General features: G+C 40.3%; 1 protein-coding gene across 1 annotated transcript; it reads left to right on the top strand.

Annotated features, from left to right (window-relative positions):
* Positions 1-1,400: 1,400 nt before the first annotated feature.
* LOC119534085 (aldo-keto reductase family 1 member B10-like) lies at positions 1,401-19,246 on the top strand. Its single transcript, XM_037836127.1, has 10 exons — positions 1,401-1,488; positions 3,720-3,887; positions 4,805-4,921; positions 5,879-5,956; positions 14,388-14,510; positions 14,813-14,919; positions 15,318-15,399; positions 15,919-16,002; positions 16,464-16,546; positions 18,901-19,246. The coding sequence occupies exons 1-10, from the start codon at positions 1,423-1,425 to the stop codon at positions 18,941-18,943; spliced, it is 951 nt and encodes a 316-aa protein (XP_037692055.1). The 5' UTR covers positions 1,401-1,422; the 3' UTR covers positions 18,944-19,246.
* The last annotated feature ends 411 nt before the right edge of the window (positions 19,247-19,657 follow it).

Genomic DNA, 19,657 nt, shown 5'->3' with positions numbered 1-19,657 from the left:
CAGTATGCAAAGATTTAACAAAAGGTCTGGATAAGAAAAGAAGGGTTACAACATAGTGTGTGTAGAAACATCCCGACTTTGTAAAAACTACTGACTAATCAACCAGTTTCACACAAACTTCAACTACAATTGCAATCCCTATATAGAGACATTTTTTAAAAAGCCTGGAAAGTTGTGCCCTTCGATGTTAACAATAATCATCTCTAAATGTGAGAAAATGGATGATTATTTTCTTATGTAAACTTTCCTGTATTCTCTACAAATTTTCTTTCTTTCTTTTTTTTTACAAAAAGCATATATTACTTTGATAATATTAAAAATGAAAGTTATATAGACTTTATAAATGATTACTGAAACATCACAAACAGTGGGGCAAGGATGTATTATGCTATAAACGGTGCTGATAAAATTTGCTATTTGGTGAAAAATTCTATTTTGGTCCACATCTTACGTGATAAAGTAAAATAGATTTCCTTTTGTCCACATAATCGCACTTCCGGGGACAGAGCCTAAGGTAGTTAGCCAAAATGTGTCCAGGCTTTCCTCACAATGATGTTCCTTGAAATATTATTTATTTATAATAGCAATTGACTGGAAGCCACCTATAAGAATAGGGGATATGGTAGACTAAATTATAACCTTAAAACAGAATTTTTTCAAGCAGAAAAATGATGCTGAGTATGAAAACAATTGTAAGAAGAGTTTTCACAAATGAGTAGAAAAGTTTGTTTTGTTGGGTTAAGTTTAAAAATCATAGCATAAACTGTATATTTTTAGGCTATATACAAAACAGTATATAAATAATATATATACACAGATGAAAAGCTGTGAGAAAACATCCCACTGGCAATGGGATCGTGAGAGTGGGAATACAGGTGATTTATATTTCATTATTTATAACCTCTTACATTTTACAAATTTTCTACAATGAATATTTGTAATCTTTATGATGAAAGTTATTTTTTTTACCAGAAGTCACAATAATCTGAAAATTTCCTTATAAAACACATTGATCTAAGTCAAAAATCCTAGGTAAATAAATACACAAAGAACTGTTTATGTGGTTAGCAGGTAATTTCCATTCCCGGGGTGGGGGTGGGGTGGGGGGTGTAATTGTACAGCAATTAGATACAAATTAAAATACATACATAGTTTAATTTTCCATATCTTAAACTAGCAAAGGAAAACAACAATCGATACATCCCCAAAGTATCACTCTCCTAAAGCAATCCCTGCAATTCGACCAGGGAGAACTTTCTCTGAGGTTGCATGTTTAAGTTTCATGAACATTAAACATGAGTCCGCAAGGAAACCAAGGCCTGCCCCCAGCCTCCAGCTCCTCCCTCTGATGTCAGCGCCAGATTTTGTTAACAGGGCACAAGGCCATCTCTCAGCTCGCTCAGAACTGTTTCTGCACCAACCATGGCCACCTTCGTGGAACTCAGTACCAAAGCCAAGATGCCCATCGTGGGACTCGGCACCTGGAAGGTAAATTTGCCAGTATTTGGATACTTGCTTCTTTCAAGGAGTCATTTTATCCTCCCATTGGTCAGGTTGGAAAGCCCTGATGTCCTGAGGGTTTGGGGGAGCTGAGGATTTAGCCCTGGAGCCTGGAGGAGGCTGCTGCAGCCAGGTGGAGTTCGGTTTCCTTAAATACTCCCTGGCTCTAAGACATTTAAAGGGGTTCAATATTATCCACAGTCTTAAGTTCACCACTGAATGGGTGGCTCAGAGGAGGGGAAGGAAGAAGAAGCTCAGAAAGTCCTGCCACCCCTTGCTACTGACAGTGTGGTCCTTGGACCAACAGCTTCAGTATCAGCTGGGAAGTCTGATAGAAATGCAGACTCTCAGACCCAAAGCCAGGCCTACTGGATCAGAATCAGCACTTTAACAAGATCCTGCAGGTGATTTCCACGCACGGTGAAGTCCCAGAAGTCCTGCTTCCAGGAGGACGGTCCCAGCAAGAGGAAAGAGCCTGAAATGGGAGTCAGGAGCCCAGGGTTCCGCCTTGCCTGTGCTAGTGTCAGCTGGTTCTTCCCTTATCTCAGTGCAGCAGGTCCGTGAGTCTCTTTCAGAGAAGTTGAGAATGTTTTTCCATTATCTTCAGAGTCGACCTTTTCCGTTTCAGCCAATGATAGAATCACCTGAACTTGCTACCAGGAGGAATTTTCTGATTCATTCTTTCTTTTGTCCCCTATGGCTAGTCTCCGTTGATTCTTTCTTCTCTGGATCTCTCCTTCTTTGCATATGGTCTTTCCAATCTTCTCTCCTAGGTTAGAGGGTAAATTCCCTCTTTATCCCAGCATTGGCTCATTCTCTTGATGCATTCTTGGTCAATCTGGGTGAGCAGGTTGATTTCAGTCTCCTTCAGTCACAGCCTCTCTTGCGTGAACAGGGCTGTTTTGCCTCTAATCAGAGCTTGGACCTGGATACAAATGTGGCAAATAATTGCTATCAGATCTCCACTTATGAGGCCATCGCATATAAATATATTAGAAAATCATTTTTGGACTTTCAAAATTGGAGGTGAGGATTCTGAAGGGAACCATGTTCAAGATTTGGAGATGTTAGAATCTTAAAAGAATATGTACATACCAGTGCGGGGTTTTGGAGTGAACCCAGGTGTGCATCTGAGTTGCCAGTAAATGTCCATATTTTCACGTGGTACAGCTAGGCTTCTTTGTTTGGTGTACTTTTCAGATGTGTGTTATTTCACAGTAAAAGAAGTTAAGAGATTTTGTGAAAGATCAATACTATGCTTTTTCTTATTTTTAATTGCGTGGCAAGGGGAGGTTAGAGGAAAATGTGGTATTTCTGATGCTGTTTCCTTTTTTTTTTTCCACTTTTTTTTCTTACAAGATTTGCTGTTTCTCCCTTTTCTGAAACTGACCATTACTATGTGTCATGCTCTGTGCTAAAAACTTTGCATTCACTGTTGCTTTTTTTAATCAAATTTTTTATTGTAGAATATAACATATATACATAGAAACAAGAAACTTCCAAGCGCAATTCAACAAGTAGCTAGAGAGCAAATCTCAAAGAATGCCATGGGTTAGTGCTCCACAGTTTCGGTTATTCCCTTATTGTGAAGTATAACATATAAACAAAAAAGATAATACTTTTCGAAGTATGATTTAACAAGTAGTTATATAGGAAATTTCCAAAAATGTTAGGAGTTATAGCACCATAGTTTCAGTAGGGTCACTGTTGCCTTAAATACAACAACCTCCTGAGGCAGGGACTAGTGTTCCCATCTCATGGACAAGGTTCAGAGACACTAAGTAAATGATGGATCCTGGATTTATGCTGTCCTGACCATTTTCCATACCCTTATCGCTGTTTGGAGAACATTTCTGAAAGTTCCTCTGGGTTATCTCAGAGTCACTTACCAACCTGATCATTAGAAAGGGTTGCAGTAGGAGCCATCTGTCATTCTCACACACCTGGAGACATTTCTAGGCAGGAGGGTTATGTTGGATTAGAAGGAATCCAAGTTGGACTCTTAGTTTGGATAGGATATGAGGCTATAATCATACAACTTCTCCACTTTCCTCCCTTCTCTTTTGCAATGTTACCCTCAGTGTGTTTTCTTCCCAATGTCCCCTGAAAACTGGGTCCCCAGTGAGGCCTTGGTTTGGAGAGGCTGGGCCATGTAGCAGACCTGTTGGAGGTGGTCTGGGGATAAGAGTTTATTATGACCTTTCCTTATTTCCTTTCAGTCTCCTCCAGGCAAAGTCAAAGAGGCTGTGAAGGCAGCGATTGACATAGGATATCGCCACATCGACTGTGCCTATGTCTACAGGAATGAGAACGAGGTTGGGGAAGCCATCCAGGAGAAGATCCAAGAGAAGGTTGTTAAGCGGGAGGACCTCTTCATCGTTAGCAAGGTACATGCGACTCATTTTGCAGGAGGACCTAACATCAGGGCAGGCTGACGTATGTGGATTTGGTCAGCAGCAAGAATTCTGTCAGCCTTTCATACCAGTGCACAAGTTGTTTCTCCCAACCCTCTCAGTCTCTGCCTTTACAGCACACCTGGATACAAACAAAACCACACTGCAGACCAGCACTGCTGTGCAGAGATGCTGCTGCTGACCCCCCTTCTTTGAGTTGATTTTCCCATACTGGGGATGATCTCCACTGAGCAGACCAATGCCCATAGCCTCCTTTTTCCCTGTCAATGGGACTAAATCTACCTGATGGATGTGCAAGGCTAAGGGAGCAATTAGGAATTACTCCCGAAGCCTACTTTTCAGCAATGCAGTCTCAATGGCTATGGCCCCAAGATTTTCAATCAGGGAGTTTCGGAAAACTCTGGGAGCACTTTTTTTTTTTAATCATATGTTTATTTTATTTTATTTCACTATAGTAAAAGGTGAGTGTGTATAAACTGTGTAAAGTTATCATTTGCAGCCTGATAGGCTGGGAGACACAGGATTGCAAAAAGATGATCATTTGCACCCAATGATCTAAAAATGCTTGAAATTTAAATGTTAGACTCATTGTTGCCCTCAGAGAGCCTATATCCTAGGAGGGGACTACCATGGGTAAACAAATATTGAATCAGTGGCCAATATGCTAAATTATTTAAGAGACAGGTCAAGTGCTAGGATAGCTAAGAAAATAAATTGCCTTCAACACTTAGGAAATATGAATGACTTGCTGAGCCCTGGGTGCCTTGCATACCTGAATTATGACAACCATTTTTATATATAGCCTGTCCCCATGTTAGACCAGGTTGTAAATCAATAGCAAGGAGAATGCATACTTTTTTCCTAATATCTCATCATTGCCTTCTTGGCAGTTATGGTGCACCTTCTTTGAGAGACCCCTTGTGAGGGAAGCCTTCCAGAAGACCCTCAAGGACCTGAAACTGGACTATCTGGACATCTATCTTATTCACTTTCCGCAGGGATTACAGGTTTGTGGTACTCGCCATCCCAGTGTCTAGCTTAAGCAGATGCCAGAGAATACCAGTGTGCCAGGGCTGTGGCTGCACAGAAGCAGGAGGTCTTGCATTTCCCAACTGTGAAGTGCAGGGCTCCAGGAGGAGATGATGGGGCAGGGAGGGACTGGCCTGGAAGGGAGGCCGAGGCCACCTGTAGCTGCTTAGATGATCAAGGGCCTGGGTTTCCTCTCAGGTATGTCTTTGAGAAATCTTGATTTCTGGCAGCCCAGGAAAGCTGCAGCTGCCATGTTGCTTTTGTCCAGATTCCATGACAAGAACTCCCCTCCTTGGAGAACTCTTGGGAAAAATACTTAACACTATCTCAGGGATCTACCCTCTTGTTAACAAAGGCACACCTCAGGTATAGCATCTGAGATAAACCCAAGTGTGTTCAAGCTAATCCTCTTTGAAGCAACCCTGCTCATTGCCTGGGGCTCCACTCCTCCCTGCTTCTGGAAGGCAGGAGGGGACAGGAATGCTCTACTCTCTCCTCAGAAAGCAGCTAAGGTGAGGACTGCTGCCATCTCTCACGCCAGGTTCCTGAGGCTGCAGGAAAAAGCGTAGCAATATCTTTCTCAGAAAACCACACTCCAAGGTTCTAAACTTTATCAAGTTGTCCTGAAATTTAAGTTTTCCTCCAGGTGTATGTGGGATATGGGTATATGAGGTTACTGTCTCTAGTGACAATGGTGGCTTTTGGAATTAAAATTAATACAGTGGTTTATAAAATATAATGCTTTATATCCTACAGGAGACTGATTTAGAAATTTTATTTAAACTCACATTCTTAAAATTTGTACTCCAGAGCTCGAAAAACAACTATGCAGATGTGAATGTTTCGCATGAGGCAGGACCCTGGCACCTTATTTTACAGAATTTAGGTTTCTAAATGTAGATTCCAATTTAAGCTATTTTTGTTTTCATTTGCAGCCTGGGAAGGACTGGTTCCCTAAAGATGATAAAGGCAATATTCTCACCAGTAAAACGACATTCTTGGATGCCTGGGAGGTAGGTTCCAGCTTCTTCTACATGTGCTAGGGGTGAAAACTTTCCTCCAGTAACCCAGGGGTTTCCATACTGATGTGAAAGAGCTCACATACCTTGTGCTGTTCAATTTCATCACCATCAAGCTCTAGTACTCTTAATTCCTTCCAAATTACCTTAGGCTTTGTTCTGTCTGACAATATTTATGTTTCCAAAAGCTAAGCCTAAGTCCCCAAATGAGAATGGAAATATAATGTACCCAAATCTGGGGAATACACAGGCTCTTCTCAGTCCAGTGGAGAGGCTTTCAGAACAGAGGTTTTGACCTGGATTTGCACAGTAAATTAGCGGAGGAACCTGGGGAAAGGTAAGTAGCAGCCCAAAGCCACGGTTTCCTCATCTTAAAAAAAAGAAAAGCACATCTTATAATAAATACTAATTCTTTTATCGTGGGTAATGATTTAGATAGCTAATACTTACTGACTGCAGGAACTTTAGTCATAAACCTCAGGTAATCACTATTATGGGAGTAGGCAGGTGGAATTACTCTGTCCATTTAAGTGAATAATTTGAGACTGGGAGAGGTTGGTGACTTGTCGGGTCATGCAGCAAGTGTGGGCAGAACTGGGATTGGACCCAGGTCTATCTGACTTCCAGATCCAAATTCTAAAGCTCTTAGAGCAGGGCATGGCCCCCAGTGGACACACATTAAACTTCCAGGGACAGGAGTTTCCCCCTCTTAGATCAAATAATGACCTGTCTCACAAAATTCATATTCAAAATTGAATTATAAAATGAATTTTTTTACTCCAGTAATTTTTTCATAAACCATTGTATCCTCTTGCAAATGAAAGAAGAGAATTAGGAAGATGAAAATTAATAGTAATCCAAAAAATTCTTACTTGTGTTATTTGTCAGCTTTCTGATGGGGTTAAGGAAGTCAGATGCAGCAGTGATTTGGTATTGTGGTTTACAGCTCAAAAATGTATTAAGGCTAACCTTTCAGAAGAGGTATAATTGGTATAATTCAATTAAACGTAACTGTTCTACGGAATGTTTGTTCAAAAGTAGATATCTATAAGCAGTTCACAGCATACCCGCTGCTTTGAACTATAACACCTAGCAGAAGAGAAATTTAGATATGAAAATTGATGTGATAACTGAGAGAAAGGGTAATGAAGGAGAAAGCCATTATCCGGTAGTGATAAAGTTAGATAAGGGGAATATATGAAGGGCATTATCTTTGGCAAGCAAATCATTAAATTTGCCTTCTAGCAACAGAAAGGCTATTGAAATGATGTAAGGAGAAATCTATATGGATTTTTATAGTGGTATTTAAAGACCATCCTGAAGCTCTCTGGATTCTATATAAAAAGAAAAATGAAACAAAAGCAGCAGTCATAATAAAGAGCCATCTTCAGCATTACCATTGGATTTTTAGTTATGTTCTGCCAGTCAAAATTAACAATATGAGAAAAGGAATGATTTATGTAATCAAAAGCCAAACAAAATAATAAATTATTTAAAATATAACCCATGAGCAAGAGACTACAGAGTAAGTCAAATGCTCCTGGGAAAATTTCATGAATACATCAGTTTGTCATCTGTATCTGCTACTTTCCTCAGATAATTAAACCTAAATCTGTAATAAAATGTGACAAAATATCTGTGTAAGATGTGAGCTTTTACAGAGCCAAGGGAAGTCCTAGGCAGAGGGTTCAAATTACAAGTTGAAGCATGGTTTATTTGTTTTGTTTTGTTCTTAAGATATTTTTATATTCTTTTTTGACCTAATGACCATTTGAGCCATTACTAGGCTCATAATATTAAATACTTGTTTGATATACTCACTAAAATAAATTTATTAATCCTGAATCTATAAGAAAAGATATGGCTTTGTCTTTGCTGTTGACAAAATTATGGCCATAGAAAGAAAACTTGAATTTTGTTACCTAAATGTGGGAAAAAAGCAACACTTATTTTCCTGACACAAGTAGCTTCTAATTATGCAAACCCTTCAGGTTTGATGGTTTCGTGAGCATTATGGTAGTTTATAGCATAGACTCAAGTCAATGAGTGTCTAATTTTTGTAAGTGGAAAATGGTGGCAAGAACCACAACAAAGCCTAAGATTTCAGCAGCCTCACCCTTTGCATTAAATTTGGTGAGGGCTTCTATCATTTATATTTTCTCGATGAAATATGACCTTTTAAATATCGTAGTTCTTTCTTTGCAAGAAGTGGGGACTAGCATATCTCCAATGTTTGTTCCAAAAGATTTTTGCCCTTGCTTTTATGATGGTATTAAATATGACACTTATGTTATTGTTCTCTGCAAAAAAGCACCCTGATTTCCTCAGGGCTCTGTCCCTGAATTAATTGGAGAATGAGAGTCAAATAAAATATTATAAATGCAGGAGAGAATATTGATGGTCAAGGACAGAAGGTCTGAGATGAAATAGGCAGGACTGGGCTTGTCAGCAGTGTACATTTATGTGGGCCCCAACTAGTCTAATAGAAACCTTGTGACTATTTTGAAGCAGAGAAGGAAAAAACTGTGAAGTCATAAAACCCTTTATATTATCTCATTGTCCAACTCAGGAATTTCAGGGTCCTTGTGATTGCATCAATTCTAAATTTTTTACCCACTGCCAAAACATTCATTATCTACCCTGGTGGTTGGTTGGTTTTTTTTTTTTTAATTGATTTTTTTAAAATGCAATTTTGTTGAGATATATTTTTATACCATACAATCATCCAAAGTGTACAATCAGTTGTTCACACTATCATCATATAGTTGTGCATTCATTAACACAATCAATTTTTTGAACATTTTCATTACTCCAAGAAATAAAATTGAAAATAAGAATAAAAGTAAAGGTACGAAAGAACAACCAAAACATCTCAGATACCTTCCCCCCCTATTATTTATTTACTTTTTGTCCCCATTTTTCTACTCATCTGTGCATACACTGGATAAAGGGAGTGTAAGCCATAATGTTTTCACAATCACACAGTCACACTGTATAAGATATGTAGTTATACAATTGTCTTCAAGAATCAAGGATACTGGACTGCAGTTCAACAGTTTCAGGTATTTCCTTCTAGCTATTCTAATACACTAATAACTAAAAAGAGATATCTATAAAATGCATAAGCATAACGTCCAGAATGACCTCTCAACTCCACTTGAAATCTCTTAGCCACTGAAACTTTGTTTCATTTCTCTTCCCCCTTTTGGTCAAGAAGGCTTTCCCAATTCCACCATGCTGGGTCCAGGCTCATCCCCAGGAGTCATGTCCCACATTGTCAGGGAGATTTACACCCCTGGGAGTCATGTCCCAAGTAGAGGGGAGGGCAGTGAGTTTACCTGCCGAGTTGGCTTAGAGAGAGAGGCCACATCTGAGCAATGAAAGTTCTCTGGGGGTGACTCTTAGGCTTAGCCTCTCCTTTGCAGTAAGACGCTTCGTAAGGGCAAGCCCCAAGATAGAGGGCTTGGCCTACTACAGTTGGTAGTCCCCAATGCTTGTGAGAATATCAGGAATTCCCTAGGTGGGGAAGTTTGATATTTCCAATTTTTCCCCAATCCCTCAGGGGACTTTTTTTTTTTTTGCAATTTTATTGAGATATAATCACATAACATACAATCATTCAAAGTGTACAATCAGTGTTTCACAGTATCATCATACAGTTGTGTTTTCATCACCACAATCAAACTTTGAACATTTTCATTACTCTAAAAAAATAAAATAAAAATTAAAATAAAAAGGAACATCCAAAACATCCCATTCCCCTCCTCCTCTCATTGCTCATTTACTTTTTTTAATACAGTTTAACTGAGATATATTCATATACCCTACAGTCATTCACATTGTACAATCATTCACAGCACCATCATACAGTTGTGTGTTCATCACCAGAATCAATTTTTGAAACTTTTCCTTATTCCAAAATAAAAATAAAAGCAAAAAAGAACTCTTAACCCTTTCCATCCCCTCCATCCTACCCTGTTCTTCATCTAATTCTTGTCCCCATTTTTCCACTCATCTGTCCATAGGCTGGATAAAGGGAGTGTGAGCCACAAGGTTTTCACAAGTACACTGTCACACTGTGCAAGCTACATAGTTATACAGTCATCTTCAAGAATCAAGGTCACTGGGTTGCAGTTTGACAGCTTCAGGTATTTCCCTCTAGCCATTCCAACACACTGAAGACTAAAAGGTGAGATCTATATAGTGCATAAGAATACCCTCCAGAGTGACCTCTCGACTCCATTTGAAATCTGTCAGCCACTGGAACCTTATTTTGTTTCATCTCTCTTTCCCCTTTTGGTCAAGAAGATCCTCTCAATCCCACAGTGCTGGGTCCAGGCTCATCTCTGAGAGTCATTTCCTGCATTGCCAGGGGATTCACACCCATGAGAGTCACCTCCCACGTGCGGGGGGAGGAGTGGGGGAAGTGAGTTCACCTGCCAAATGGGCTTAGTAAGAGAGGGGGCCACATCTGAGCAACAAAGAGGGTTTCTGGGCAGGGTCCTAGGCACAATTATAAGTGGGCTTAGCCTCTCCCTTGCAGCAACTAGCCTCAGAGGGGAAAGCCCCCTGATTGTGGACTCAGCCTATTAAATTGGCAGTCCCTCAAGGGGGCTTTGCAAATACGTTTTTATTCTCTGCCCAAATTACTCTGGGATGTATCGGGGCTTCATGCTAACCTATACAAGCCACCCAGATCTCACCCCTTTTCAAGATTCCACATAATTATGGTGTTTGAATAAACTGAACATACAAGTTAAATTATATAGCATGCTACAGAAAATATAGCTTTTCCACCGAGTAAACATCAATTCCTTTGGTCTCATGTAAATGTTAAAGTTGTAAAACACAGTCAATATCATCCTTTTCCCTTTAGTCTGGTTTACCTTAGTCCTAACCAAGTCCATATCATTCATATCTCTAAGTAAAGTCTGATCTCTTGTTCAGCTTTTTTAACATTTGCTGTATGGGGTAATCCTGCCATACAGCAAATTCATAGCTGCCAGACTCTGGCTCCAAGTCTCAGGTGTCACACAGATACCCAAAGTTCCAGGGACTGACCAGGTTATACACAAACAGCTCATCATCTCAGAATTTAGAAATACATTACAACTCATGAATAGATTTGACTGCTGTAAGAGCTTACAATCTAGGAAACTTTACCATAAGCCTTCCCCTGATAACCTATGCTCTCAGATTCAATTCTCATAGAGTTTGCACATTATAGTTAGTCCATATTAGTGAGGCATTATAATGTTTATCTTTTTGATTATGGCTTATTTAACTTAACATACTGTCCTCAAGGTCCAGTCACCTAGAGATGCATACCTCACAACTTCATTCCTTCTTGCGGCTGCTCAATATTCTATTGAATGTATACACCAAAGTTCGCCATTCCATTTATTGGTCAATGTATCGTAGGTCACCTCCATCCATTGCGAATCATGAACACTGGCCCCATAAACACCAGTGTGCAATGTCCATTCATGTCCCTGCTCTCAGTTCTTCCAAGTATATACCCAATAACAGGGTTGCAGGACCATATGGCAACCCCATAGCTAGCTTCCTGTGGACCCACCACACTGCCCTCTAGATGGGCTGCTCCATTCTACTTCCCTACCAACAGTGAATAGGTACATCCCTCTCTCCACATTTTCTCTAGCACTTGTGTCCCTCTGTTTATTTTTTAAACAGTTTTATTCACACACCGTACAATCCATCTTAAGTAGACAATCAAGAATTCCCGGTATAGTCACATAGTTATGCATTCACTCCACAATCTATTTGAGGAACTTCCCATTTCCTCCACAAAGAAAGAAGAAAAGCAGGAAAAAAATGAAGAATAAAAATATAAAAGATAGAAGAAAAATAAAAATAAAGTAAAATACAATGAAAAGGTCAGACAACATCACCACCACCAGAAGTCCCATATCACTCCCTTATATCCCTCTCTTATAGACATTTAGTTTTGGTATATTGCTTTTGTTACAATTAATGGAAGCGTCTTACAATGTTACCATCAACTGAAGACTCTAGTTTACATCGATTGTATTTTTTCCCTTGTACCATCCAATTTTCAACACCTTGCAATGTTAACATTCATTTGTTCTCCCTCTTTTAAAAACTTTCTTGTATTTGTACATTTAATCACCATCCTTGACCACTCTAGGTTTCACTAAGTTATACAATCCCAGTCTTTATCTTCTGTCTTTCCTTCTGGTGTCATATATGCTCCTAACCTTCCTCTTTCAACCGTACTCATGCTCATCTTTGTTCTGAGTACTTAGAATATTGTGTTACCATCACATAGTATTATGCTATCCATTTCTGGATCTATACAATCAGTTCTGTTTACCCTTATGTACTCCTTCAGCATCAAATGCCCAATCTCTAATCTCTTTCTATTGCAACTGTGTTCTCAACTTGAATTCTCAAATTTCGCTCATCAGTGTTAGTTCATATAAGTTGAGTCCTTTTGTTTCTGGCTAATTTCCTTCAATGTAAATGTCTACTGTCTACCATTTTGACTTTTGGATTTTATATGTCATATCTTATTTTTATGATGTCTCTCTCTCTACTCTTACTGGTAGTCTTCATTTCTACACTCTTCTCCAAACCTCTCTGTCTCTGTCTTCTCCTATGTGTCTGTAGTGCTACCTTTACTACTTCTTGTAAAGCAGGTTTCTTGTTTACAAACTCTCTTAGTGTCTGTTTGTCTGAAAATATTTTAAACACTCTCTCATTTTTGAAGGACACTTTTGCCAGATATAGAATTCTTGGTTGGCAGTTTTTCTCTTTCAGTATCTTAAATATATCATGCCACTGCCTTCTCACCTCCATGGTTTCTACTGAGAAATCTGCACATAATCTTATCAAGGTTCCCTTGTTTGTGATGGATCGCTTTTCTCTTGCTGATTTCAGAATTCTCTCCTTGTCTTTGATGTTAGCTAATCTGGTTATTAAGTGTCTTGGAGTAGGTGTATTTGGATCTGTTCTCTTTGGGGTACACTGCACTTCTTGGATCTGCAATTTTATGTGTTTCGTAAGAGATGGGACATTTTCAGTGATTATTTCCTGCATTATTGTTTTTGCCCTACCCTAGTAGTTCTTAACTTTGGCTGTACTTAAAAATTGCCTGGGGAGTTCTAAGAATCCCAATATCTGGGCCACATCCTGGACCACTTCAGTAAGAGACCCTGGAGGTGGAATCCAGACAGCAGTATTTTATAAAGTCCTCAGCTGGTTCCAAAGTACAACCAAGTTTGAGATCCACTGGACACCTCATGCATGTCCCTACCTTTGTTCCAGCTTCCATCCCCCAGCTGCTCTTGTTTTCCTTTTCTTTACTCCAAATTGTTTCTTGAAACCCTATTCAGACTCCATCCATGCAGATTTCCCTGACAAGGCAGCCTGCATTAATCTCTCTTTTCCCTGACCCCACTGACTCTCAGTGCTGTGCCAATGCCAAACTGTATGAGGCAGCCTCATGGCTAACTGTTTTACAGAAGGGAAGCCTCATGGCTAACTGTTTTACAGAGTCATGGCTGTTTACAGAACTAACTGTTTACAGAACTAACTGTTTACAGAACTAACTGTTACATGGCTAACTGTTTACAGAAGCCTCATGGCTAACTGTTTTACAGAGTCATGGCTAACTGTTTTACAGAAGGGAATCCTGTTTTACAGAAGGGAATCCTGGAAGTTTAATTGAACAGGGCAGTTATTGAAAGAAGGAAGCATGCTGTACACTGTTATATCTACAATTCTTGGTGGGATCTGGAGTTGTAACAAATGAATAATTAATACATGTTGAATTGGGGTTGTTGTTAACATATATGGTGTCTTTGGGTAAAATTTTTCTTTAGAAAAAATGCCCTTAAAAGCAAAAAAAAAAAAAAAAAAAAAAAAAATTATGAACGGTCACCCTTCCTCGAGTCTTCAGTTTCTGCACTAAGGGAGCATGGCATGCTAAGTGGGGCATTGGACCAGATTGCAGCCCCACAGAACCCCTTGGCTAGATGCCCTCCCCAGGCACAATCTACATGACTATACCCAGTAGCCCTGATATGATTGCAAAGTAAATTGTGCGGCATGGGAGAGAGCGACCCGGAACCCAGACAAATGATGCTTCTTACGTTTTACACTCTTCCCAGGCTGACCCATGTCACCACATTTAGGTGAGGAGAGGCAAAAGCACAAAACCTTCAAGTTTTATTCCTAGTTACATTTGGGCTGGGCAAGGGCAGTAGGGTTGGCACAAACTGTGGATAGGCACTGTCGGGTTGAATTGAAATTTCCTTTTATTGCTTCAGCCCATTCTTATGCAGCAAATTTTTCCCAGCTCTTCCTGCCAAGATATGATTATGCAAGCCAGGGTGCTTGTAGTCCTTTTGTACTTTCTGACAGGCATTGTATTCTATGACAGGTCATGGAAGAGCTGGTGGACGAGGGGCTGGTGAAAGCCATTGGGATCTCCAACTTCAACCACTTCCAAATTGAAAGGCTCTTGAACAAACCTGGACTGAAACATAAACCAGTGACTAACCAGGTAAATTCTGTTCAATAAAAGAGGAAAGTTAATCTTATCCTGTTACTCCTTAAACATTCAGAGGCAAGGTCAATGTTATGTACTGAGTCTCATCTCAGGGTGAAGATATCCTAGAGAGTTGTGAGACAGGTTTCAGATCCTGCTTTGCAGTTGGCTGTGTCTGGCCTTTCCTTGCCTGGTTGTGTGGTGTGTGTGTGTGTGTGTGTGTGTGTGTGTGTGTGTGTGTGTGTATAGAGCTCCCTATGAGAAAATTCAAAAAGCATGCTAAGCTCACTAGTGATGGGGATTGTTTGCTTTTGCAGATCGAGTGTCACCCCTACCTCACGCAGGAGAAGCTGATCCAGTACTGCCACTCCAAGGGCATCACTGTCACTGCCTACAGCCCCCTGGGTTCCCCAGATAGACCTTGGTGAGGGTTCTGAGGGATCTTTCCCTTGATGTTCTTAAAATTTTTTAATACTTTATTAATGTTGGTATGAGACTATAAGCCACTGGAAATAAACATGTGTTTAGGACAAAATGTTTGGACACCTAAATGAGGTTACAGTGTACTACATGGGAGTTTTTTTTTTTTTTCATAGCAACATCTCTGACTTCCTGGGAATACTCAGGTTCAACCACTCAGAGTTAGACAAGGCTTTTCAAAAGGCCAGGATTCAGAGCTCGTGGGTAGAATCAATGGAAAGGAACAAAGCTTTCAGGCCCTCTTGCCCTTTCTCCCAGATACTTTGGGACCATCCTTAGGGATGTTCCTCTATATGAAGTCACCGTGGTCATTATTCACACCAGCCATGTTTCTGCCTCTAGGGCCAAGCCGGGGTACCCTTCACTCCTGAAGGATGCCAAGATTAAGGAGATTGCAGCAAAGCACAAGAAAACCACAGCCCAGGTACAAATTTATTGTTGTTTTTTCTCCAAGCAGCCTAAAGCCTTGAGTTTCATTCCTTGCGTGGTATTCTTTAAGGAGAAGAAAAGAGGAGATGAAGCCCAATAAGGCCTTCCTTTGAATGCCATGTTTGAACCTCCTGGAAGTACAGTGGCTATCACTGCCACAGGGATACATCTGTCTAACAGGGGCAAGAACGTGGCTTTTTGGAGCCAGGGAGATCTGGATCACATCCCAGCTCTACCACTTATTCGCCTTGTGACCTTAAACCCTGGCCCAAACCACTTTCCTTATTTATTAAATAAGGAAAATCAGAGTATCTACTTCATAGGGTTTCGGGGAGGATTAAGGGAGATGGTCACACAGGTGACTGAAAGTATGTCATAGTTATGAAGTGTTCATTTAGTATTAGCCATTGTAACTAAAGGGTCAGTGAGCTGCAGAGAAATGTTATATTTTTCCTTTCAGTGGAGGTAGGGGACCTCATGAAAAGGTGGAAACATGACATTACATTATGCACAGGTTCTGATCCGGTTCCATATCCAGAGGAATGTGGCTGTGATCCCCAAGTCTGTGACACCCCAACGCATTGCAGAGAACTTTCAGGTAAGATTGTGTCTGGTGGGCCTTGGTTTTCCCAGAGGAGGAGGAGAATGGGGAGAATCCCCTCACCAGGCTTTTCATCCCATCTCTGCATTGTCTGTGAGATACCCTCATCCTTCCCTTTGACCCAGTCATCTCTCAGGCAGGGTATGGGAGAATGGAGCACACTTGATGAACCTTAACTCTGGAAGGATCTGTATGTCCATCAAAGAGCACAGACACTGCAAACACCTGCTGTTTAATGCCTAGAGTCCTGGTCTCCCTACCTTTTGAACAGAAAACCCCATAATTGCTGCAGTCTTTTAAATAGGATATAATTTAGAGCTAATTGCAGTGGACATATGGGGAAATTGTGTGCTGTGAATGTGAGCTCACTTCCTGCTAGAATAGATGACAATATTAAACAATTACAGCACACCAGAAATTGGCTTGCTGAGGATGTTTTAAAACTCTTACCTTTCCAGGTCTTTGACTTTCAACTGAGTAATGAGGAGATGGCGACAATACTCAGCTTAAACAGAAACTGGAGGGCCTGTTTCCTGGAAGGGTAAGTGGCCCTGGGTGAAAGCAACTAGGAGGATGGTCAGCATTTTTTTCTTAACTGGTAGGAGATTAGCTGGAAGGACTGGAAGACAGTTGGGACTACTTTGGTCTTCAAATATTATGTTTTTTGGCAGTTTTGAACATTAAATTGGGATACCTGGGAGAGAATCATTATGAGGAAAGATATGACCATATTGCCTCTGACTTCTGGATTTAGAGCCAGGATTTTTGGAGAGGTCATGGCACTAGGTAGGAGGCAGAAGCAGTCAATCATTCCGTAAGTACTTGTTGAGCATCTATTATGTGCCAGGAACTCTCTAGGTGCTTGGGATTTCACACTGTATAAGTTCCTGCCTCCACGGGCTTACATTCTAGCAAGGGAGGTCAGAAATTCAAAAGATACACATCAGATGGTAATAAACACTACACAGAAAAATGAAGTACAATCAAGGGGATAGGAAATTGTTGATGGTTGTAGGATTGATACTTTATATATGGTGGGTTGGGGATGCTAGGCTGATAATTCGACATTTGAACAGAAACTGGAAGAAAGTGAGGGAGGGACCCATGTAGACATCAGGGGGAGCATTCAAGAAAAGGCAAGGAGGTGAGTGAGGCTGGAACAGAGTGAGTGAGGGGAAGAGGAGCAAGAGGTGAGGTCAGAGAGAAGGGTCCAGAGTCGTGTAGACCACAGAAAGGGCTTGGATTTTAGGTCTGAGTGACCTGAGAAGCCATTTGAGGAATTTGAGCAGAGGAGTGGCATGACCTGACCCATGTTCTAAAAGAGCCTTTGACTTTTGTGTTGAGAAACTACAAATAGACTATTGCAATAATCTAGGGAAGAGATGATTGTTAATTAGACTTGGTAAAGGGGGTGGAGGAGATGAAGAATGATCAGATTCTGGATATATTTGAAAAGTAAGGCCAATTTTCTGACAAACTGAATGCAAGAGAAAGAGAGGAGTCAAAGATGGCTACAAGTTTGTCTTTGTTTTTCCTGAGCAACACAAAAATGGATTACCATTTGGGAGAGGAAATCAGGATTGATTTGGGACATGTTTGTGACGCCTGTTAGACAAATAAGTGAAGATGTCAGAAAGGCAGTTGGATATATAAGTGTGAAGTTAGGAAAAATATCTGGGCTACAGATAAAAATTGGGGGGTCAATAGCATATGCATGGTAATTAACCCACAATATTGTCTAAAAAGATTTCTAGGAGAATTAGTTTCCAAAGAATAGTAAACTTAGACAATGCCTTCCTAGAATAGACTTTGTTAGCTGTAGGTTTAATTCTTAATTGATTGCCTTTTAAGAATCTGTGAAGAATTCATTCTTGCTATGAAATCATTCTCAATTATCTCTTTTCCATCAATATTTTCTAGCTCATTCATGATGGATCTGGTTTCAAATGATTAAATATATCAAAGATATTTGTCTTTGGAAAGATGGCTTATGGCCTTTGTGGCTGTCAGGTCCCCAGTTCAAGGACTATTTGAGTTTCTTCCACTGTTTTTAAAGCCAAACATGGCTTCTCAATTTTTAAAAAGTGTTTGAATATCTCAAGCATTGCTCTCATGTCATGGTATCCCATATCCATGCTGCCCACTCCCCATATCTTATGGCAGCCTCTCCCCTTCTGACAATTGCTTGTTTGTAGTGGAGGTCAACAAAGTAGTAGCCATTTAGCATGAAAATAATGGTGATCATAAAATATGACCCTTCCCATCTACCCTGTGTCTCCTCCTCTGAGGATGATTCCCAATGGAGTCAATAGAAAGGGTGGACTCAGGGGTAAGTTTACCTGGCTTCAGATCCTAGCTCTACTGCTTAATTTATTAGCTGTGTGACCTTTTGTAAATATCTCAAATTTCTGAGTTGGCTTCTTTGTCTACAAAAGGGATGATGGACCTAGTTACAGCTAACATCTATTGAGTGTTATCTTAGCATGGTCCGAGAATTCTAAACACTTTTATGTATTATTATGTCATTTAATACTCACAGCAGCTCCAAATGTTCAGTTCTATTATTATTCCCCACCTTGTAGTGTTGGGAGAAATAATCAAAACAACAGTTTTAAATCACTTAGCATAGTCCTTGGCACCAGGCTTATTATTAGCTATTTTTTGCGAGTATTTTTTGGAACGCTGGTCACTGCTTGCCTGCCCTCCTTCCTAGCACAGTCCTCACATCAGTTTGAGGGAAGGTCTGGATGTGGGTCCCTTCCTGTGTTCTCAGAGAATATTGGGGGAGGAAACTAAGAGAACATGAAGACCATGAAATATACCAGATAAGAACACCATTTAAACCAATTTTTTCTTTGCGGAGCATATTCATTTTTACACTTGTTTTCTCTGCAGACTCTCTCATTTGGAGGATTTTCCCTACAATGCAGAATATTGAAGCTGAATCTCCAGATGAGATTATCCAGTGGATTCTCTCTCTTCACTTTACTGATGTGTACCTCCCTCTAGGCTTTTCTGAAATCATACTGAATGTGTCTGTATATGTCTGAATCTAGTATTATATCCAAACCAGAATGTTCTACCAGGAACAGCTAATTATTGGGAGATTAGACTCTGAAAAGCAAATAGAATTGTCTTTTACTTATTTGATCATATGTTTATTAAATACTGGGAACTCTGCTACCACTGAGAATACGATTAAAAAGTGTAAAGAATAACAATATTTACTGAGAGTTTACTATATTGCCAAGACCATTTGATGTGCCTTTTATATGTGCTAACTCATTGACTCCTTGCAACAGCCCCCTTCATGTAGGTTCTCTTATTATTCACATTTTACAGAAGAAGAAACAGAGACATGGGGGTGGGGGTAGGGGTGGGGGCAGGAAACTTTTTAAGACCACCCAAGTAGTGGGTGGCAGGGCCATAGAGTGAAAGGCTCTGGGAGAGCTCATGCTGATTTGTCATCCTTCTCCTCAGATGTCTTCCCCTGGCACCTTCCCTCCTTCCCTGTCATCCTTCTTTCCCTTTCTCACGCTCCCTCCCAGGCTGCCTTTAATATGCCATTATACCTAAAGAGACAATTCCAGTGGTAGCAGGGCCTGTAAGATGCACTAAGGAGCTGCTGTTCATTTTAACATTGTAGAGTATC

Source organism: Choloepus didactylus, chromosome 5, assembly GCF_015220235.1.
Source record: "Choloepus didactylus isolate mChoDid1 chromosome 5, mChoDid1.pri, whole genome shotgun sequence".
Lineage (NCBI taxonomy): Eukaryota > Metazoa > Chordata > Mammalia > Pilosa > Megalonychidae > Choloepus > Choloepus didactylus.
The sequence above is the reverse complement of the archived record's forward strand: the minus strand, read 5'-3'. Positions and strand labels throughout refer to the sequence as shown.

What these genes read in the sequence shown, in the direction of transcription:
- LOC119534085 (XM_037836127.1), top strand. Translation starts at nt 1,423, where the DNA reads ATGGCCACCTTCGTGGAACTCAGTACCAAAGCCAAGATGCCCATCGTG. An exon ending in ACTTTCCGCAGGGATTACAG is followed by an intron (nt 4,922 to 5,878) that starts GTTTGTGGTACT and finishes TTTCATTTGCAG; the next exon opens with CCTGGGAAGGACTGGTTCCC. An exon ending in GCATTGCAGAGAACTTTCAG is followed by an intron (nt 16,003 to 16,463) that starts GTAAGATTGTGT and finishes TTACCTTTCCAG; the next exon opens with GTCTTTGACTTTCAACTGAG.